General features: G+C 40.3%; 1 protein-coding gene across 1 annotated transcript in view; it reads right to left on the bottom strand.

Moving 5' to 3' along the window:
- Window positions 1-21,465, bottom strand: part of TOP2B (DNA topoisomerase II beta) — a 62,488-nt gene extending 41,023 nt beyond the window's left edge. Inside the window, exons 1-3 of the mRNA XM_068674395.1 lie at window positions 20,946-21,465; window positions 6,640-6,813; window positions 403-493 (exon numbers count right to left, since the gene is read on the bottom strand). Of these exons, the coding sequence (XP_068530496.1) occupies window positions 403-493; window positions 6,640-6,813; window positions 20,946-21,029 (349 nt within the window). The 5' untranslated portion in view covers window positions 21,030-21,465. The remainder of the gene's footprint in view (window positions 1-402; window positions 494-6,639; window positions 6,814-20,945) is intronic.
- Between the last annotated feature and the right edge of the window lie 782 nt (window positions 21,466-22,247).

The following is a 22,247-nucleotide window of genomic DNA, read 5'->3' on the forward strand; positions in this document are numbered from 1 at the left end:
ACCACTCTCACACAAGGAGGCAGTTTTAATGATTCACGAGATGATAATTTAACTTAGATAACTTTCAGCTGTCTTCTTTCAGAAAAATCTTCAGAGAAGTCTTCATTTAAATGTTACCTAAAACTGCTAGCCTGATCAACCTTGCAGATTAAAAAATCTTGTAACAATATCAATGACAAAATATCATCTATTTTGGACATTTAGTAACAAATAATTATACTTTCTTGCAGTTTCAACTGAAAGCATTTTTCTCCATTTTTAACTGTACTACAGTGCTGGCATGCACTAAAATGTCCAAGCACTGTATTTTAGTGGAACACCAAAACCTGGATATAAATTAATGTATTTTAGAGTTCTCAGAATAATCTGTACTCCATAATGCTAAAATACTGTTATACGTACCAAGGATTTCATCAAAGATCTTGTATAGGCCTGGGACAAAGGTAACTTCTCTGCAATTCATTCCTACATCTTCATCATAAACCCACATTAACTACATATAAAAAAAAAAAAGAAGAAAAAAAGAAAAAGAAAAATACTTATTGACCTGTTCTCAAAAACAAAACATTCATACTTTATACTTAACATTTCAACAGTAAAATTGAGATTTTTAACTTCATCACTGTGATGCAATTTTTAGCTGATATAAAAGTACAAAGAGAGCCTTTCCAAAAAGGAGAAGAAAAGCCCAGTAAATACTTCTTTTGATGTATACCCTGGATTTGCAACTCTTAAAAGGATTATCAACAACTAGAAACCTAGTGCATTTTCTGAGAATCTTGTATAAATTCATATTTTTACTAGAATAGCAATTGACTTAAATATAAACATTAACAAAGCAGGAGAGTGATAAATCCTGTAGAATATTTCAACAAATACATATGCTAAATACAAACTCTGAAAAACTGCTCATCAAATCATGCATACATGCAAAAAACATGGATTTTAGGATTCGTTAACCTAAGAAATATTACAACATAATGATAAAATTGGCATTGGTAACAAACCCATGTGTTCCACAAGGATCTCTCCAACAGCCATAAATTTCTGACCTTATCTGTAAGAATTTATCCCAACAATAGTCTCCAGTACTGAACAAAATAATACCGGTACCTAGATGCAGTATTTATCTTTATTCTTAATTTCTTAATCAGATTTACATGTATTTCCTCTTCTTTTCCTTTGAATCTAGACATCAGTCACATTTTTCACATAAAGTTGTTACAGTGTAATTCTGCTATTTGATTTTGAGTTCACAGAACTAAAGATCTTAGCAAAGCAACATCTTGATCTTTAATCCTTCCCATAGTTTTCATGTACCATACCACTACTGTGATCCTTCCTTTTCCATGGAGCTCATAGGTGTAACTCAAATAGCAATTTAAAGATTGAGGTTTACCTACTAGATGCATTATTCCAGATGCTCCTGCAATATTAAAATATATTTAATTCTGATTTAATTCACCTGTATCCCACATGGATGCTAACTGCAATCTCTATGTAGCAATGCAAATACAAACAATTAACTGCAGAATAAGCAGACATCCAGACATCCTGATCTGTCCAATGGTTTATTATTCAGACTATTGTACAAGCGACTCCAAGAATCAGAAAGCAGGAGGAGTTGTAGCAACAAAGACAAATACTCCAATGTACTCTTTCCAGCTTTCACATTTCGTAATTGTTTTTAAGAAATGTTAAAGCTCTCCCAGAGGAGAAATCCAAGGAAGGTAATAATTTTTGTAGTACCTCATAAAACTATTTGACAACATTTTTTTTTAATATATCATACTATTAAACTGTCAAGGATGGTTTCTCAGGGTTCACTTCTTTCAACCATGGACAGTGGGAGGAGGCACATCTGAGAAATACAAGAAATGGTTCTATTCAGCTGTGCATTCATCACCCTTTACTGGCCACTATTCAGAGGTCCTCTGGTAACCTAAATATATATCGTTTCCATGCCCAAACCCTTCAATTTAGAAATATTAGAAGTAATTAGAAGATTATACAACTTCCCATCAAAACTCTCCCAACAGGCTTTCTTTCCTCCTTCACCCTGTTTGCAGGGTGAAGTCCAGCGATAACCTGAGATTCCTGTAATGGTAGCCTCCTTTCCACTGCTCCTCACTACCCACTTTTTGGTTCTTGGTCCTAAGCTACCCTATGCACAGTGGAATGGTCCTGCTGCTCATCTAATCCCTTAACTAATGAGTCAATTCGGCTCATAAAACCATCCCCCAAAAAACTCCTTTCTGCTGCATTAGTCTTCTGTCAGGTTGGTAATCAACTCAATAAGAAGTTACAAGGGCCATAAGTTTGAGGCACAGCAGTTATGCCACCTCACTAAATACAAATTCTCTGCCAGCTTTAGGTCCTCTGCAACCTTCTTTTCAATTTTACTTTTGTTATCTTGGACACTCCTCTCACCCTATTTAACAATCCTACCATTACATTAAAGAAAAAAAAAGCCCTAATAAGCCTGACTGTTCTTGAATATAACTGCTTAATTCATTCTTTTTCTACTTGTCCTTCCTCTCTATTGTGGTTTAGCTCCTCAAATCTTCAAAGGAGACGATACTTTCTGGTCTGTGTTTCTGCAGCACTTAGCACAAAGGGCCTCAGATCTCAGCAAAGGGTCTAAGCACAATATAGGTGCATTGCCCTTTTTTTCCAAAGTCTCTGTTGAAGTTCAGTAAATCACGGCATCGCTATTCTTGGGGTTGGTGTTAGTGCTAAATCCCACGCAAACCCATACTAAAACACATTACAGTAATGGGGTAGGGTTATCTGATTATGATAATTAGCAAATTCATTTGAATAAAAGCTGAGGTGTTTCTTTTCCTGTCACTTTTTTTTTTACTAAAAGGCTATAGGCTATTTCAGCTGGTTAATTTCCTCCAAGCACCTTACTGGGGAAGCATCACAGCACTAGTAGGAAGAGTCCACGTATTCCAGAAACTGCCACATGGCCAACGCCATAACTAACTTCATTAATCATTACTTGCATATGAAAAAAAAGAATATGCAGATTAGAAGAGTTGATCTTAGTTCTCATACCTTTTGGATTCATTTCAGCTTTCCCTGTATCAAAACAGCACCAACCTATGCTGAATTCTTCATGAGTGAGAGCTTTCACTGAAGAGAGTCTTTTCAGCCATGAAATCGGTAAAATAAGCTCCTTTTTTAATGTGAAATGTGTGTGAATCCCAGGTGGCACATATGACAGTTGAAACAGTATCAACTGTGTTCAAATACAGGACTATCTGTGACTATTTCAGCTGAACACCCAACATCAGCTAGCTTACATAACCTTCAGAGTCAAAAGCTCATGGTTGTTGTAATGTTAAGATCTGTTCATTATCTAGAGATTTTTGTGTTGAGTGCCATCTTTTCCACTGAACTACCACACACTTGCAGGATGATGTCTAACTCAGCTTCTGAAACAGTGATTTGAAAAAAATGATCGGCGTATGCGGCTTGTGTGTATATGTGTTGGAACAACACAGAAAACTTCAGAGAAAAGAATTCAAACTGTTCATACAAACACAAAGACTGACATTTGGAAAGCTCATGGGGAAGTCCAGCTACTAGTAGAATGTCTCAACTGCCTATTTTGATAAAATACCATTACAACATCAACTACTAATCTATTTGAAGCAATAACTCATGCAGTTGATCACACTCACTGTTATGTGTACTGACAACAGTCCAACACTAAGTTTTTACATTCTTTCTAAGCAAACAGATTTTCTGCATGATTGTAATTAAAAATAGCCTTTTAAAATTGTATTTAGGTGATGTCTCCCAGTTCCAGTGTGAACTACTTATGCAGTACCTCCTAGATTCAGTGGAAGGGAAGACTCATTACAATTGTGCAAATAGTGCTTGTAATTTCTTCTTGTGAGCCTTGGCGCTGGATGGACTGAAAGACACTTTCACAGACTTTTCTGGTAACAGTAGATGCTGCAGCTCCTATCCTATTTCTTGAACAAGGTGAAACCAGAATCATGGTTTGCAAAATCAGGATGATATTCATGAAATATATGAGTGCAATCTGATAATACCACACGTAGTGGTATTACCCAAAGAACAAAAAAGGTGTGATGGAGATTCTGATTTTTTTCATACATTCTTAAGACTTTTTTTTTTTTCTAGATGCAGATGGTCTACAGTAGAAAAAGAATGTTTTCTATCAAGAGAACGTATGACCAAAATCCATCAGGTTTAATGGAAAAGTTCTGCCCAAAATTGTGTTTAAGATATTTTTACTCAATTCTCGTAGTTGTGTATGGGTGAAGATGGAAAAATAAAGGATGATTCTGATGGCTATAAAATTATTCTGTAAGATATTTCCTATGTTGGAAGTACTTTCACAAAGAAAAGAAGAATTGCATATACCTATGGATGTAGGTGGAACAAGACCTGAGAGCTAGTTCTGCCTCTGACCTCATGCATGAACTCAAGTAACTTATTTTGGCCCTGCATTTTTAGCTATGTGCCATTTAGTTAGCCTTGCCGTTTCTGAGGGTGTATTTGTATGTGTACCCAGTACAAAAGGGTCTTCATTACAGAGAGGCCATCATAATAAAAATAAACTTGGGATATTAGAAAGAACCTGTGTTCCTTGTTACACTTTTTTTTTTTTTGCTAAGTCTGATGGAATTCATGTTTAGATTTGTTCTTAAGTCCAGTAATTTCATGCCCATATCGTCCCTATGGATCCTGCAAGCAGACAAACTTACGTTGTATTTTAAGCACCAAAGACCATTTTCAGTGAAACCCATTTTGTTCCTTGTTTTTTTTTTTTTTTAAATGCTACCACAATTGAGTGGGAGCTGTCGAAACCAAAATGATGACAAAAGCTGAAATTTCTAGCCACGATTATATTTGTAATGGAACCCCCTACAATACCATGCTGCACCTTGCAGGACACAAAGGAAAAATCTCTTTCTGAAAAACTTATTTTTGTTACAATAGATAGATAGATACAGCAGGAGTCAGGAGCCTGTAATTTTTTCCAGAAGTCTCAGGAGGACTGAATGATTTGAAGTGCTCTACAATTACATAGTTTAATCTCTTACAGACAAATTCTAAAAAATTCATCATGGAACAGAATTACAGACAGTTTTTCCCAGTTGAAAAAAGAGCTGTTCCTCTAAGCTAACAACCCACTTCAGTAACACTTTGATTTATACCGGTAATCCAGAGAGCAACACTTCAGAGATTTGCTCTTTCTAGCTGTCCTCCTTCATCCTTCGAAGAATACTCCAGCCAAGAATTAGAAAACAATTAAGTATATAAGAACATACTGCCTACAATTATACAAAAAGAATTCACTGATACTACAGTGTAGAGAGTTTAAAATGCGTGTGATTTTTCTCCTCCAAGGAAAGCTCTGAATTCTGGAGCAGCCGGCACACAGCTCTGGAGGAGCATGCAAGGCAGTGGGAACCTGGTTTCCAATATATCCAGTCAAAAGTTTCCACATGTTGAAATTTCTCCTTACAAAATGCAACTGTTTGCTTAGGAAACAGTTGTTATGTGGCCAATCTAGATTACTGTCACCCACAGAAAAGTGGAAAATCTGCTGCTACTGTGTTGGATCTGCTCATATCTACTTGTTTCAGGAACCTTACTCTTCCAATGTGATCACTGCTGTCATATGAGGACAAAAGCAGAAACGTAAGTTTGGTAAAAATTACAGCTGAACCCACAAGAACTTTTATAGTGAAAATCTATTCTTTTCTGCTTCAAAGTAAGTTCTAACGGTATAGACAGTGAATTCTCAAAAAAAAAAAAAAAGCAACTTCACAAAAACAGCTGAAAAAAGAGCCAGCAGGGGGCTTAAATTCTCAGTTCCCCAACTAAACAAACAGAACAAAGCATTTTGGAGCTACAGCAAATGCTACTTACAAATGTGTACACGTATTTGTGTGCATATGTGTATTTGTAAACACACACAAATATATATGTAAGCATATATTTATGCTTTGACTGAACTTAAACATTTTTTTTCCAGCATATATTTTTTCAAGTGAACCAAGCATTGCTTTAGAAAGTCATCTCCTGACCCCTCCCAGGGCCACAAAAATTATCAGAGGGATAGAACACTTCTACAAAGAAAGACTAAAAGAGATGGGGTTGTTCAGCCTGGAGAAGAGAAGGCTCCGGGGAGACCTTATTGCAGCCTTTCAGTACTTAAAGGGGACTGATAAGAAAGAGAGAGACAGACTTTTTACAGGGGCAAAGGTTTTAAAATGAAAGAGGGTAGATTTAGATTGGACATCAGGAAATTCTTTACTATGAGGGCAGTGAGGCACTGGCACAGGCTGCCCAGAGAAGCTGTGGATGCCCCATCCCTGGAGGTGTTCAAGGCCAGGCTGGATGGGGCTTTGGGCAACCTGGTGTGATGGGAGGTGTCCCTGCCCATGGCAGGGGGTTGGAACTGGATGGTTTTCCAAGTCCTCTTCCAACCCAAACCATTCCACGATTCTATGAATCTTACACATTCATGAATAAACACAACTACAGTTCATAGCATGACAATTTAGAATACAGATTTGCCTATTTATTTATCAAAAGAGTCATTTCCTCATTAACACAAAAAACTGAGATGGTGAACTTAATTGGACTTACCTGAGTTAACGGTTCAACTGATCCGATGTAGGTGTCTGGACGGAGGAGGATGTGCTCAAGCTGAGTCTTTTTCTGATAAACTCTCTCAACAGACATCTTCTTTGAAGTGTCATTTTTATTAATGCTTTCTGATTCTTCCTTTTTTGCAGCACTGATTTGATTATCAAATAATGTCTAAAAAAAAAAAAAAAAGAGACACCAACAATCAACCTGATTTATTCAACTTGTCACACTCTAGTTATAAACGAAGCCTGACAAAGATTTAAAATACAATCAAGACCTGTCACGCAATTTAAATGTTAAGGTTCTGGGTGTATTAAGATCAAACTGTCCTCTCAACAGAAATAATTCAACAGATTATGAGACAGTTTCTTAACAAATTGGTACATTTTCTAACTTCTCTGACTTACTAAGTATGACAAAATACTGTGTGACAAAAAGACAGACACTTCTTCAAGTTAGCACCCCAAAAAAATTACAACACCCATTTAATGCTTAAGCGTTTGAATCCAAACCACTAAATACTGTTCTGAACAATGACAGTAAAACTACTCTTTTACATTTTTGTTTGGAGAACTCATTCCAGGGGCTTAAGAAATACAGTGCCTCCACTACGGTTTCTCACTTCTCATCTTCTATAATTTATATTCTATATAACCAAAGTAATTAAACCTGATAGAATCCCAGTTTGGAATGCTTGATGCTGAAATAAGCCAAGGACAGAACAGAGAATCACACAGGTTACTGCTGGAATACAAACTGAATTCCTGCCTAATGTGGCTGGAGATTATGACAGATAGCTTGACTGTGAGAGCAAGCAGTGTTACAGAAAATTAATCCACTTTTGGAGGGAGGACATAAGGCATTTAATGATTTGATGCATCTTTCAGCTGTTTTTTCCTGATAAATATCTCTTTGTATTGAAATAAAACCACACCAAATGAAGAAAGTTAAAATCAGAGTAACCATATGTAGAGAAGCCCTGTCCTCGGACAGTAAGAGCATATCCACCAAGAGAACAAACACAGCATTTTAAAGTACACATTCCTGCCTGCAAACTGGAATTCTCTTAAAAACATCAATGAACGTCATTTGAACTCACATGATGTGTTTGCCTGGCTAGCACACATAATGCTGGAAATTCTGTTTCCACCTGCCTAATAGATGAAATAGCCTCCTTCTACGTGGCATTAACCAACTTTGGGGCAGGTGTTACGTATGCAGTAAAAACCATCAATAGACAAATGATGACGACAAAAGCTACTCGCTGCTCAACTAAACATTACACTCCCGTGTTGCTGTTCCTGGTAAGTCTCTGAAGAAGTACATAAAGGCTAAACCCCAATGCTGGATTAACCAGCAGCCATGGAAACTTCCCAGCCAGAAGAAGATGTCATCAGTTCTCTCTCAATTTAGCCCTTGTTGCAGCCTCAGATAGCAGTAAAAGCAAAGAAAGCATACAAGCATATAGGAGCAAGGAACACAAGAAGAAAAGCATACTGAACTCACTCTAACAACTTCAGCACAAAGGCCAAGCACCAACCTATAACACACATTTAACAAGGACAATTATCCCTGTAGTATATTCCAAGTATTCTTCATCTTTTTTTTTTATTTAAGCTTGGAGGCTTTTTTCCTCTTAGCAGGAATAGGAATAAAGCATTTTATTCCAATCAGAACGGGGGAAATTACCTTTCTCTTGCAGACTTAGAAATCAAACTTTTATAGTTCACGGTAACACTATTAAATACATACTTCAAGGACCTTTGAGAGAAGCAGACTGTGAGAACCAGGGATGACACCAAGCAATTGTTATGCCCTGAGCAAACCCAAACAAGCATTGAGTATTCTACCCCGATCCGGTAACTGCCAGTATCCAGAATTATGGGGGAAAGAACCCAGGGGACCCCACAAGCCTGCACCACAACTACACACAGCAGGGTTGGAACCACAACACCAACTCTCACTACTTTTTCTCTGGAGCACAACATGCTCCAGAGCACATCACCAAACGTGAAAGTTGTGTAACTTGCAAAACGTCAGGCACGTGTGGATTAAAGTGTTTTGGTATCCAAGTCAGTTTGGTCTTTAACTGTGACACCCCTCCCACCACCACGCTAAAAAGATTCAACACAGATCTGGAGGGCAGGCTGGAAGACGATTTCACATACAGATACATTTAAATGACACATAGAAGAAGAGGAGTAAGAATTCTTACAACAGAAGAATTGCCAATAGTCGCAACGTGAACTCTATTTCATTAAAGTAGTTCTGTGAGGCTTCCAGTGAGCTTCGCTACATATTTTTCTTTCTTTTTGACCATACTGGCTGTATTTTATGATCATTTTTGTTTTAATTTATCAGTCTTCTGAGAAAAGATGTCATACTTCATCCATCCTTAGCTCACTTACTGGTTCCATAGCCCTGTTAGCACTTTTTTTTTTTTTTTTTTTACTCTATGTTCACATGGTCTGAAGGGACCAGTAATTAACAGAAGAAAATAATGAATTGCCTTTCTTGCTTCAGTCAACATTAACAAAACCAAGATCCTGGAAGAAACAATGGAAGCATTTCTCAATTGAAGTATGGGTTGAAGGAAGGGAGGAGAGGAAATGCAATTCATAAAGAGAGCAAAAGATTTATAGGTATGAAAGACTGTAGGATCTTGTTCAAATAGAACTCTTCTGTTTGCTCCCAATTCTTAGGCTTCAAGGGCTTTTTTTTTTTTTTTTTTACACCTCTAAGTTATATTTATTACAAAAGGGAAGGATTGGAAAGGGATGCCTACAAGCCCTAGGCTTAAACACAAAACTAGGAAATGCATTTCTGTACTCCGGTGAAAGTCTTACAGAGAACTTGCAGAAATCTTACGGACAACCTGTCCCACTTATCAGTTAGAAAGTCATAGAGCACTCCCAGTGAGATGCTACTGCCAGGTGGTTGTCACATTGACAGAGGATAGAGGTCACACCTAACCAAACTGCTGCCTAAAAGGACTAATCCCCCACCAGCAGCACTTCCTGAGGAACAGGGAGCTTGCTTTAACTCAGCAGTAGTAAGATGTCTGTTACCTTCTGTAACGCAGTAGTTAAAACCCAATTACATATGGTTCAAGAGGAGGAAAAAAAATAAGACCATCATAACTTTTTTTTTTTTCTTTCTGGTCAACAATCATTATAAAAACAAAGTAGTTTTACAAAACTTTAATCATACAATTTTTACTAAGACACTGCAGACACTTTTTCAGTGTGATCTATTTAGATACAACTGATATTTTCAGAGAACAGGACAGATTTTATTTGTACATTCCTCCAATTATAGTACATCTTATGTATGCATGTTATAAATACTCAGGATTTAAAATAGTTAACATGCACACTATTGAAATACAAGCACACAAAAGCCAAAAAGCATTCAAGATATAAAATAACACTTTTATGCAACGATGCCAGTGTCAGAAGTCTGCAGAAATGCAAGTTTCCATACCGGGTCTTTTAAGCTGTGCTGTGCTCTGCATCTATCTTGAACGGGTACTTGCAGAATACAGATGATGTTTAGAAGTTCCCCACCTCCTCCCAAAAGTCTTGATCACCAAATTCATGACACAGATCTGTGGACACAAATATCCCTCACGGCCTTCCCATTATGTTTTCCTCTAAAAAAAATAAAAATGCTTTCATCTGCTGAGCTTCTGTTACTTAAGATGCAAGTGTGTAGAGCCAATCTTTTTATTTATTTTTAAGTTGAGCAAGCACTAAACTGCAGTGCAGTTAAACTGACAATCTTGCCAGTATATTTTGGAATTGTCTCAAGAAGTCTTTTGTATTCTGTCCTGTATGGGAGATCTTCACATTGTTGGAGCTCCAATAACACTTTCCAAAACAGCACCAGCTGTTGTTTTATGAGAAACACCCTAAAGAGAATTAACCAAGCATCACATGGGGCTTAAGTCTTCTAGCTTCACAGTAAGTCAGCTTACTTAAAAAAAAATAATTAATTGGTTACCCAATTTTCAGGGTCTGATTTGCAATCTTAATGTGGCCAATTTTTACGTTTTTTTTTTTTTCCCCCCTCTGACAGTGTTCAACTTCTTCAACATCCTTGCCCAGTGCAAGACTTTATAGAGATTCTTGAGTCTTTCAGCTACCCTCTAGGCTGGCCGTGAGCATACATAACCACAAACACGTCAGCCAGCAAGATGACCATGGTTATGTAGGTCAGAATATGATAACCAAATGCACTGTGCATCCTTCTTTATAAAATGTAACTGCATGCCTATACTGTGACCTCAGATGTAGCCAGCATCTTAGACTCTTAACAAACACAGGGTAGTGGTAACTCTACAGGGAAAAAAAAGTAATCGTTCTCAATTAAGAGCACTTGCTGGTCAGTTGACTGCATCAAGCAATGGTGTATGTGTGGTATGAAAACATAAGCATGTTTTGTTATGGTAACTGCTTTCTCCTGTATGATTTTAATGATTGTAGACGTTCCTGTTTTGTTTTTGTATAAACTTACCTAATAGCATTTGAAAGCTATATCCACACTTTCCTTTTCTGACCTCAAGAGTAAGAGCTCAAGCAGCCTCTAATAGGCTACAATTTAACAACAAAACTTTCACTGTCTACAGTCAACTTCAGAGTTCATCTGCTTGGATTTTGCATCTATCTTCACATTTTGCAATATTTTTCTTGCAGTCCCCTTTGTTTCTGCTCATAACAGAGCACACAAGACATGGCAGATTTTTATTTTTTTTAATGAAAACTGGTTCACGTGGTCTTCCTCTGTTTTGAAATCCTGTTGAGTCACCATGCTGAGTTTGGTTACTTGTGCTGCAACAGTTGTAGTTCAACACGCTAAATCACCGGACACGTTTGAACTGGACAGTTTGGCAAACCCAGAGAAAAGCTATTCTTGTCTAAATAGAGAAGAAAATGTAAGGCTGAAACAAAGAAGGGCATAGTTTCATCACCAGTTTCGATGTTGCCATAATGGAACACACACCTTTACTTTCTGTACTTTATTTAAAGGCTTAGGTTTCTAAAGTAGCTGAATTTCCCACTGTTGAAAAAAATACAAATTTGAAAATCCTAAAAGTGGTTAATCGTTCCTCACTTGTGCAGACTTAGTTCTGTACTAGCCACTGTCTTCTCTTCCAAAGTAAGAAAAAAAAGAGACTAGAAGACAAGTACTTTGTCCATGTGCTGTTATTTCTTTAGTCTGCCCAGTCATTCTTTCTTTTCCATGTTAACCTAACACACAAGTTGATATTGATGCAGTGCTCATGCTTTCATTTTTGTCTTTTGGACATTTGTCCTTAATGCCGTGCTCTGGGCAAACAAAAAAGTGAGATTAGATTAAGACAAATAAAATTATAACATTTACTCCATTGTGAAAGAAAGTTCTCATTGTGCTAATCTTAGCACAGTATTAAATACTTAAGTAGGAAAACTCAAGAATAGTTGTAGATGAACAGAGAAGAGACATCAGGATGTGAGGTCATCTTCACCCGCCGTTGTCTATTCTGCCTTAATCTAAAACTATTACATGCACTTGCAAGGATCGTTTTCCTGAAACATAAATGCAGCCCTGGGACATGAGACTTTAGAAAAGCACATGGCTTGTCCTACATTTCCTTAAATAAAGCATAGGGTAAGCACATTTAGTGGGACAAGACAGTAGCTTTTGAGTGTAATTAAGCTGTAAAACCTAGGGAGGTTAATTAAGTAATGGAATCCAGGAATGCGGTAGATTTTCTGGCACTTACACTTCAAAAAAACCCTACCTCCTCTGAAAAGATGCTACACCTCAAAAAGCTATAGGTGTAATATGCTAATTAGTAGGTGGCTCTATGGATAACTTACACTTGAGTGTAGCCCAGTGTAATATATTAGACTGTAATGGCCTCCTCTTGTCTTATAAAAAGAGAGGATGAATACATTGGTATCCCAACATTTTGCAGTTTTCCCAAAGAAAACTGACTGAGAATACCTCCCACCATGAAAACAAAATGAGGGAGTTTCAAATGAAACCACTTCCCTGCTGTGTTTAACAAATGGTTTGGCTCTCCTCCCAAGATGAAAACACACAAAAGTAACAGTTCCCTGTTAGCAAAGCAAATTTGCATACACCACTGCTTACTGTTGGTGGCATGAACTAAATCTCTATCGCATTCCCCAAAGATAAAGAAAAAAAGAGTTCCCAGCAAAGTCACCCAGAACCGGTCTTGCTCTAGCCTACTAACAAGTTTGTATAATTCAAAAAGAAGAATAGAAAAAAAGAGGAATTTAAACTCCTGGTTTGAACAATTTGGACTCGAAACAGTGTATTACATCAATGCTTTTTGTGATGTTTCATGGAATGCCTTGAGGATGGTCAGATTTCCCTGTTATAGAAAACAACAGTTAACCACTGCCAAAAATGAAAACTTCTCTCTCCTTCCCTGCTTCTCCATACAGTGGAACCAAAACTGAGCTCACAATAAATCAGCTCAAGAAGCAAATGAAGCCTTCCCCCCATTTTTCATTCACTGGAAGAAAACAGTTGTCTACTGGCCCATTTTTCTGTACAAGCTTACTGAAGAATCAGATGTTCTGGTACAAGGAAGTGAGCATTTATTAGCTGTTTATTTTTTCTACTTATCTTGGGTTCTTTTGATTTATAAGAAAATCACTTTTCTGTTATCTTACAGCTCCCATGATTCTGTTGTGACAAGAAAATATTGCGCTTTGCTCTCTCTCTCCCTGAAGATTCCCTCACAGATTGAGAAAGCTGGCACGTGAGTTTGTGGCACCTTGCAGACGTTTGCCCAGTTCTTCATACATCTGTTCTCACAACATTCAACATCTTTGATAAGGACTAGGAAGCCTCAATCTAGGGCACATCCACTCATTCAATAAAAGGAAGAATACCAGAACTCAGCATCTCTTAAGGATGCAGATCTCCCCTTAAAGGAGGACAGCTTAATACCTCATTTGCAGTTCTACCTCACATATCAAGAAAAATCCATACAGAAGATTAAACAATTTTAGCCCTCTTTTGCATCTTTTTCATTTTAAGGTAACTTTTAAAATTATATCTAAGGGAAATATAGCTCTGATATTTAGATCTAAACCTTTCAAACACATTCTAGCTTAAGAAACCTTTACACTAGCTGCGCTGACGCCCTTTTATTTTGTTGCTAAAAAAAGTGAATTACTTCGATGTGTACACTGTAATAAATATGCAGATTTATCATTAAAAATAAAAAATTAGAAGTGGTGCTTTAATTTGCTTTCAGTGGCAAAGTGTATTTATATGTAAATTAGAATTGCATTAAGATGCAGAGGCATTTTAAAATAGCTTTAATAAATGAAACTAGATGAACCGATATCACAGAAAAAGTTCAACATGCACTTTGGAACATAATTTAAAGGGACTCAGGCCCTAAGAGTAAGAGCATGTGTGATAACACCAGAGTTTTGAAACTAGAAGATCTGATCCTCATTTATGGGGGGCGAGGGTGAAATCTTTGCCTCACTTTCAGATCAGCCCTTTATATACTCATTACTGAACTAACTGAAGAAGAGAGCAAGGAAACATTTCTAAACCAAAATATATATATATATATGTATATATAAAAGAACTGATCTATCATTTTACTTCGGATGAATTATTTTCTCTTACGTTTATAAACAAGCATTTGTTATGTTTAATATTTACACCTTCATTGGTTACTAAATCTCAGGTTTTATTTTAAGTTTTACTATTTATTTTTAAAGTTCAATAAAAACATTTTACATGTCTTGACTTAATATTTACTTCAGTGTTTAAATAAGGGATATCTACATTAAAATACCTTCTTCCAAAGTACTTGGATTTCTCTGCATGTATTTGAGAGGACACCACTAATTCTCCAAGCATGCAATTTTCAACACAGGCTTCTTCAGTTATCCCCATTTAGAACGATGTATTTTTGCCTGATACATTTTTGAAACCTTTTAAAACACCTATATTGAGCAGAACAGTATTTTCTTTGTGAGTGGTAATCAAAAAATTGACTATTTTAAATTACCCACGTTGAAAAGAAGTTTTAATTTCCAAGTTCTCTCCATATATTTCATATCAGCTTTAGTGGTAGTGTGCTTTTTTGTTTGCACTCCCTCTCCCCCTGCCCTGGGCAAAATCTATGATAGAAACCTTAAGAGTCATATTTGATGCTTTTAATTAATTGAAATATAGACGTGTATTTGAAGACAGCTTTTGCACGTAGACACAGTTCACACACAAATTAGAAGTCTGATTCTGGAAAACGAGGTCTATGAAAATAAGACACTATATTTAGATTTGCAAAAAATCTATATGGTTTTAAACTGCCTACCCTAGACTACTTACATGCTCTTTTATTGGAAAGGTCACTTTATCCACCTAAACAGTATAATTTTAGTTCACATCTAATGCAGTACAGTTAGCTTGGAAACTTTATGTATACATACAAATCTAGACAGAAAGACCATTAACAGAGGGCACGTACTTGAATGTACGCCTTCCCCCAACAAACACTTAATCTCCCATGCATTTTCCTTTAACCACCCTTCCCTCCAAGATACACATACCTTCCTAAGGTTCATTACAATTCTGTTAGTTCCTCACTTCCACGGATTCAGCATTCTCTCACTGATGCTGTAAGAAGTCTTCCTCCCAGCACAGAACACACGGGGTGAAACCACATAATATTAAGCTGCGAGTCTGGCTCAGCTGCAGTCACAAAGAGGTCGCCCTGATCTTATTCCATCACCAAGTCTCTGCCTAGCATCATCTCCATTACATCCTTGACCCTGCATTATTTAGCTGTTTAACAAGACGACGACAGAAGTATTTCACTGGATGGTTGTGGAGAGTAGAGGATAAAGGTAACAACGTTCCCTTCTGGCAGGCAAGCCTTAACATCTGATGAATCACAACAAGTGTATCCAACTTGCCAAAGCAAGCCACAAACATTTTCCTCTAGTGCTAGAATATCTGAGTGAGCCATCACACCTCTTTGCACCTCTGCTTTCTTAAGGGCACCAGAACCAGAAAAATCAACAGAAGCAGAAGGAAATGCAGCTCCTCCTTGACTGCTGACAGACTACACTGCTCCAGAACACCTACAAACTGCATTAGGTTTACTAAAACGTAACAGTACCATCCTGAGGTCAGACCTCTCTTCCATTGCATAACGTGGTAAAAGGGGGAAGGAAACACACACAAGCCACAGCTCTTTGGACAACATCACAAAAGAAAAGATAGGTGCTTATTAAAAGCAGGAGAAGGCCAGTCAATCAATGCACCGCAATAGCTGAAGACCTCTCTTCCTCTGGAGAGGCCACAAGGTGTCAGAGGAATGATAAGAAAGTAACTGATGGCATACACAGTTACGAGAACTGTCCTAGGCATAGCTTCAGCCAGAGGAGAAACAGAGTGCTTGATCCAGATTAAAAAAAAATAAATAAATGGAAAGAATAGAAAGATCATTTTGAACTTTAACCCAGGTCTATAAAGGCAACTGAAAAGGTCTAGAAGCTAAGTGTAGGAACTTCAAGCACTTATTCCTGCTTTTGAACAGAATAAAGTGGTAATAAATGGTAATTAAGAGAATAAAGAACTGTTTACATTTGGTTCCTCTCTAGGCTGGTGTGTTAATTTTTTGAAAAGTGAAGATATGATCAGGATTTGGTCTTACTACTGGTCATATTTGCTTAACTGTCCTTCAGGCAGGCAGAACCCTGTCGGCTTACAGGCCTAGGCTTACAGACTCACTGCAGTGACAGAAGAAGGGAGCTCCTGCCTCGTTCCACTCAAAAGCCTCCGCTCCCAAACAGGGTATCTGATGGAGTACATACTGCCGCAGTGGGCCGGTACTTGTGGAAGGAGAAAACCTAGCCAGATTTCCAATGGAAAAAACTTACCCATGAAGTTAGAAACCACCTAGTTCAGAAACCTTAGGAAGCAAATTACGGCCTATCAGTGGACACTATCAAGCATTATCCAGACAAAGATTTGTTTTAATCCTCTTGAAGCAAATTACTAACAGCTAAGTCAAACCGTTGAAAGCTAATCCTTTATCACAGTTCAGAGCATTTGTTTCCAAATGAAGTGATAAAAGAGAGACAAGGACCCTTTAACAGAGATTTGATGGTGGTGTTTTGTATTGAGTGAAGTGTCCTATCCTCTCTATTGCATAGATGTTTTTTGTTTAAAGCAAGGTGATGTTACTGCAAATGTTATTTTCAGCATAAACTGAGACTATTGAGAAACGCTAATAGCAAATATTTAAATAATTTAAATTCATCTGTCGTTCCACTTAGCAATATACAGCTCAGGTATTTATTCAAACCATGTATGAACCAGTCTAGGCCTAACTGGTATACATATTGCTGCTGTTCTATTTTGTTCAAGAAACACACAGACCTCTGCTACAAACTTTTTTAAAAAAGAAAAGTCACATTAATGCTCAGCATATATTCATGTTAAGCTAGCATTTCCTAGAAGTGTTTTCTTCACAAAGAGCTGGAAGATGGAAGTGGTGTTTGAAGCCTTCAACTGTTTTCAGGAGTCTCAGCTTTTATCTATAAGGCTCACATAGCTTTTAGGGTCAAGAAGAAAGCCTTGAAAACATTCCCACAAGTTACCGCAGAAGTATTGCTTGTTTGAAACCACTTCAATGGTTGTGTGCGCGTTACCACTGTATCAGAGCAAACACACCTCATAGAGTTACTTGAAATTACTTCACTTGGACAATACAGGGCATATTTAAAAAAGCACTATTACTGTACCATGACAGCTCACTTCCAGTTGTCCCTAAACACAAAGAAAGGGTGAAGATAAGAGTGGCTGGTTTTGTTTAAAGCAAGTTTTTCCAGCATTAGAAAGTGTCATTATGTTTGCTAACAGAAACTCCTCTACTTTACAGATCAATGCTTTTGTAGCTAACTCATAACACAACATGTTTCTGGGTGACCTTTGGAGATCATCCACAAAAAATAACTAATATAAATCTGTTGGTCAAAACTCCACCTTTTATCAACTATTACAGCATTACAGGGGAAGTGGGAGCTGCAAGTACACTCAATCAGCTGGGTGACAAAAAGAACTCCTCAAAAAATAACTAGTTGTTGTGGTTTAACCCAGCCAGCAACTAAACACCACACAGCCGTTCACTCACGCTCCCCCCTCCCTCTCTGGGATAGGGAGAAAAATGGGAAAGTGAAGCCTGTGAGCTGAGATAAAGACAGTTTATTAAGACAGGAAAATAATAACATTAATAATAACAATAATAATGTGTACAAAACAAGTGATGCACAATACAATTGCTCACCACACACTGACCGATGCCCAGCCTAACCCCAAGCAGCTGGCCCCCCACCCCAGCTAGCCACCCCTATATATTGTTCATCGTGACACCATATCGTGTAAAAAGCCCCTTTGGCCAGTTTGGGTCAGCTGTCCTGGGTCTGTCCCCTCCCAACTCCTGCTGCACCCCCAGCCTGCCCGCTGGCGGGACAGAGCGAGAAGCTGAAAAGTCCTTGGCTTGGTGTAAGCACTGCTCTGCAACAATTCAAACATCAGGGTGTTATCAGCGCTCTTCTCATCCTAAGCCAAAACACAGCACCCTGCCAGCTACTAGGAGGAAAACCAACTCTGTCCTAACTGAAACCAGGACACTAGTACAATTTATAAGTTTTAAGTTATCCTAGTTTGTTTTCAGTTTTATAACAATACACTGTTTTCCTAATAAACTTTTTAAATGGGTACACTCTCATGGGCGCCTATCACCAATAGCTGTGCCCGCTTCCCAGCCCACAGCTGCTAGTTACATTTCTTCAAGTTCTGTTACTAAGCTAAGCTACTAGGTAGCTAAAAATGAATGACTGGCTGTTTGTTTCCACAGCCACATAATTCATCTTGCCTCTAAAAGAGAAAGTAGGTATCACCTGACACTTGTAGGACATTCCAGTAGGAAATTCACTCCAGTGTAAATTCTGTACCTTAAAGAATACCCAAACTCTTTCAAAACTGCTTACATTTCTTTCCTAGGTAGCTGAACTTAAGAACAATAATACCATTTAAAATCACAGTCAAAGCCAAAATTACACAGACAATTTTAGTGAGACGTGAGAACCAGTTTACACACCTAGGATTTGCTAATTTGAAATACAAACTACCATCACATTAATTTTTAAACACGTTCCCCCCCCCCCTTTAGAGCTTAGACTTATTTCTGTTCCTCTTCAATTGTTTAACTCCTATGGTCTTAAAAAGAAACCACTAACAATAGAAATACATTACTCAGAAAATAAGCATCATGATTGTTTCACCACAGTAATACAAAGCCTAAAAAAACCCTCAAGGTAGTTTCAGAAGAGCTTAATATCAAGTAGCAAGTACCTACATATCCAGCAGATGTAGGCCAGGCAGACTGAAACCAGAAGACTGAAGTTGTCCCAAACTCTGTACATCTCAACCTCAAGGCCAGCATATCCCATCTACACCTCAACCAACATCTGACCCCAACACCATTTTCTCCACCTAACACACTAAACCAACTGCTAACCACTGCCCCAGTATTGCTCTTCTGTATGCCAGTATTCTATAGCTGACAGCAAACACGTTTGGCTTTAGGAACTGTCTCACAGGTCCTACCTTCAGCATTTAAGATGCACATAGGAGAAAGAAAAAAAAAAAAAAAGTCTTACGGCTTTCTGAACAGAGTCAACACAGGGTATTAACTAAGATCTAATTACTTCTCCACAACTACTGTGACAGGACAAAAACACTTTATTCCTTACTGCTTTTAGAGAAGGAAGAGTCCAATTACTTCCAATTGTAGAAAACCGTTGACTCACCATACTTTCATCCCCATTAGATTTAAGAACGTTTCATTAAAATGCCTACTCAGTGATTTCCACACTTCATTCTGCAGTTTTCTACATGAGGTGTAAAACTTTCAATTACTTGTCCAACCTATACTGTAAAAGCCTTAATTCTGAAGAGCTAAGCAAAGACCAGATGATAAAGATCACACCACACTGCAGAAAGCAAAGCAGAATGATTTTAGCTTCTTTACTTTGGCTGTTCCTGTATCTAACCTGTCTAATTTCAAGTGACACACCCAGAAACTTGCTCATTTTTATATACCTTTTCATGCTGATGGCTTCTTAAAATTAAATAGAATTAACAACATAAAACGCAGTAATTAGAGCCACAGAAATCACCCACCATCAGAATACACAGGATTTGTTCACCTTAGTAATGCATTTTTTTTTCCCTCCTCAAGAGCTCAAAGATGCAGAAAGACACAACCAAAGAACAAGTTCGTTCATTACTCTTACACAACACTTTTTAAAGTTCCTAACTCCATAAAGCACGTGCATCTGGTTAAAGACACAGCCACCTCACTGTCCACCCAGATGCACCATCTTTTTTACTTCACCATTAAATAAGTTACCAAGTTTTGAATGCCACATCCAGAAAGCAAGAGGCAAGGAAGTTATCGACTGGGTGAACCAGGCCCCTTCAGGTCATCTTTGCTCCTCCTTCCCACTGGCACCACAGACCTGCGCAGCATCCCTCAGTGCTGGGCACCAAGGCCAATACCCTCAAAAGACCTCACAACTTTTCAGAGCAATTCATTAGTCCTAGAGGCACTCATCACCTGCACCCTCTCAAGCCTCATTACTGCTGTTTGATCCACGAGAAGCAGTTAAAGGAACAAAAAAAGAAAGCAAACGAACAGCCCCCAACCTTCTCAGCCCTGTTATAGCGGGGCATCTTGTGGGAGACAATGAAGTTTAACTCCAAGGTACAACTTGGAGCACAGGGCTCCAGCCTCATTACCCATCCCGAAAACTTCAGAGTTTCACCTTTTAGTTGTGAAAGAGGCTGGGATCCAAGCAGGACCCCTTTGGCAGCCCACAAAGGCTTTGTGCTGCTGTAACTGCGACTTGTACAGGGCAACAGCCAGCACCGCTGCTGCGCGATCCCCTATGAGGCGGGGGGCTCCTTCCTTCCCCCTCCCTGCCCACAGACCCACACACCGACCCCCACCCAGCACCCCGAGGACCCCCCGTGGCTGCCAGCCCCCTCCTGCCACCCCGGGGCACCTTCCCTCAGCCCGGACCCCTACAGAGCAGCTGTGCGGGCTGGGCTGCTCCTTCTCTGCTTGCTTCCTCGTTTAAAAGCCGGCCCACACGCACAAGGGACTCAAAAAATAAAATAAAAATAATAATAACAAATTAATTTAAGAAAATCACCTCAACACTCAACAACTCCCCCCCCCAACTTACCACCCAGGTCAGTCCCCCGCTGCCTCCTCCACCTCCTCCTCCTCCTCCGCCACCTCCTCCTCCTCCTCCGCCGGACTTTGCCATTTTCCTCCCGTCTCTCTCTCCTCAGGCGACGCGCAGGCGGCAGCCCACAGGGCCGGCCCCAACGCCGCGCCTCGCCCCGCGACCCGGCCCCGGCCCCAGCCCCAGCCCGGGCCCCGCGACCCCCTCAGCGCCCTCCTGACACCCGCAGCCCCCCGGGCCCGGCCCCTACTTCATGCCGGGGCCGAGCGGAAACCCGGGCGCAGGCGGCTGAGGAGAGGAGGGAAGAAGGGAAAGGCAGAGCAGCGGCGGGGCCGCGCCGCACGCACAAAAGCGCCTCCCCCTCCCCGCCTCAACCAGAGGCCGGGCCCGACGCCTGCCGCTGCCCTCAGCGCCCACCCGAGCCCCGCCGCCGCCTCAGCGCCGCCGCCACAAAGGCCCCGGCGCGAGGTTAATAACAAAATGCCCCCCGCGCGCCCCGCCCCCGCGCACCCCCCCCTCCTTCCTCCGCGCTCCCCTCACGCACGCACGCACGCAGGCCCCGCCCCCTTCCCCTTCTCCTTCCCGCCCCCCCCGCCCCGCCGCCCCGTTCCCGGTGCCCGGACAATGGCGGCCCCGCTGCCGCCGCCGCCGCCGCCGCCGCACCGGGCTCTGCGCCCCCCCACACACCGCCGCCACCGGAGCCCTGTCCCCGCGCCCGGCAGCCAATCACATGCTGAGTGCCAGGGCCGCCCGCCAATAGGAAGGGGCAGCCGGCGGGGCTGCGGTTACGTCACTGCGGGTGGCAACAGGGAGGAAGAGCCTGGGCGCCGCGCGGGGGCGCTGAGGAGGGGAGGGGCGGGGCGTAACGGCCGCGGCCGCCCCCGGCCCCCTCCCCTCAGGGCCCCTGAGGGGAGGCGCTGGGGGTGGGGCTCGGCGCGGCCCCGTTTTTTTTCCCGTTTCCCCCATTTTTGGGGGGGGCTCCTGAGCATCGCCGTGTCCTAGTCCCCCTTCAGCCAGCCCCGCCTCGCCTTCTTGTAGGGTCACGGAACGAGGCACCCAGTTCCACACACACCACACGGTCCCTTCCTAAAATATTTGTGATTTTGGTGAAAACCACCACCACCACCACCCAGTAAAACATCGCACGCTGCCACTCCGCAGCTGCCTCCACCACCAGAGCTCGAAATTCGTCTTGTGTATGTGGGGCCTGGGCATGACGAATATTTCCAGTCCAAGCCGCTTTCGCTTTTCCGCCAGCAGCAGAATGAACCAAAACATTGTGGCCGTAGGTTTCTGACA

Source organism: Anas acuta, chromosome 2 (genome assembly GCF_963932015.1).
Source record: "Anas acuta chromosome 2, bAnaAcu1.1, whole genome shotgun sequence".
Classification (NCBI taxonomy): Eukaryota; Metazoa; Chordata; class Aves; order Anseriformes; family Anatidae; genus Anas; species Anas acuta.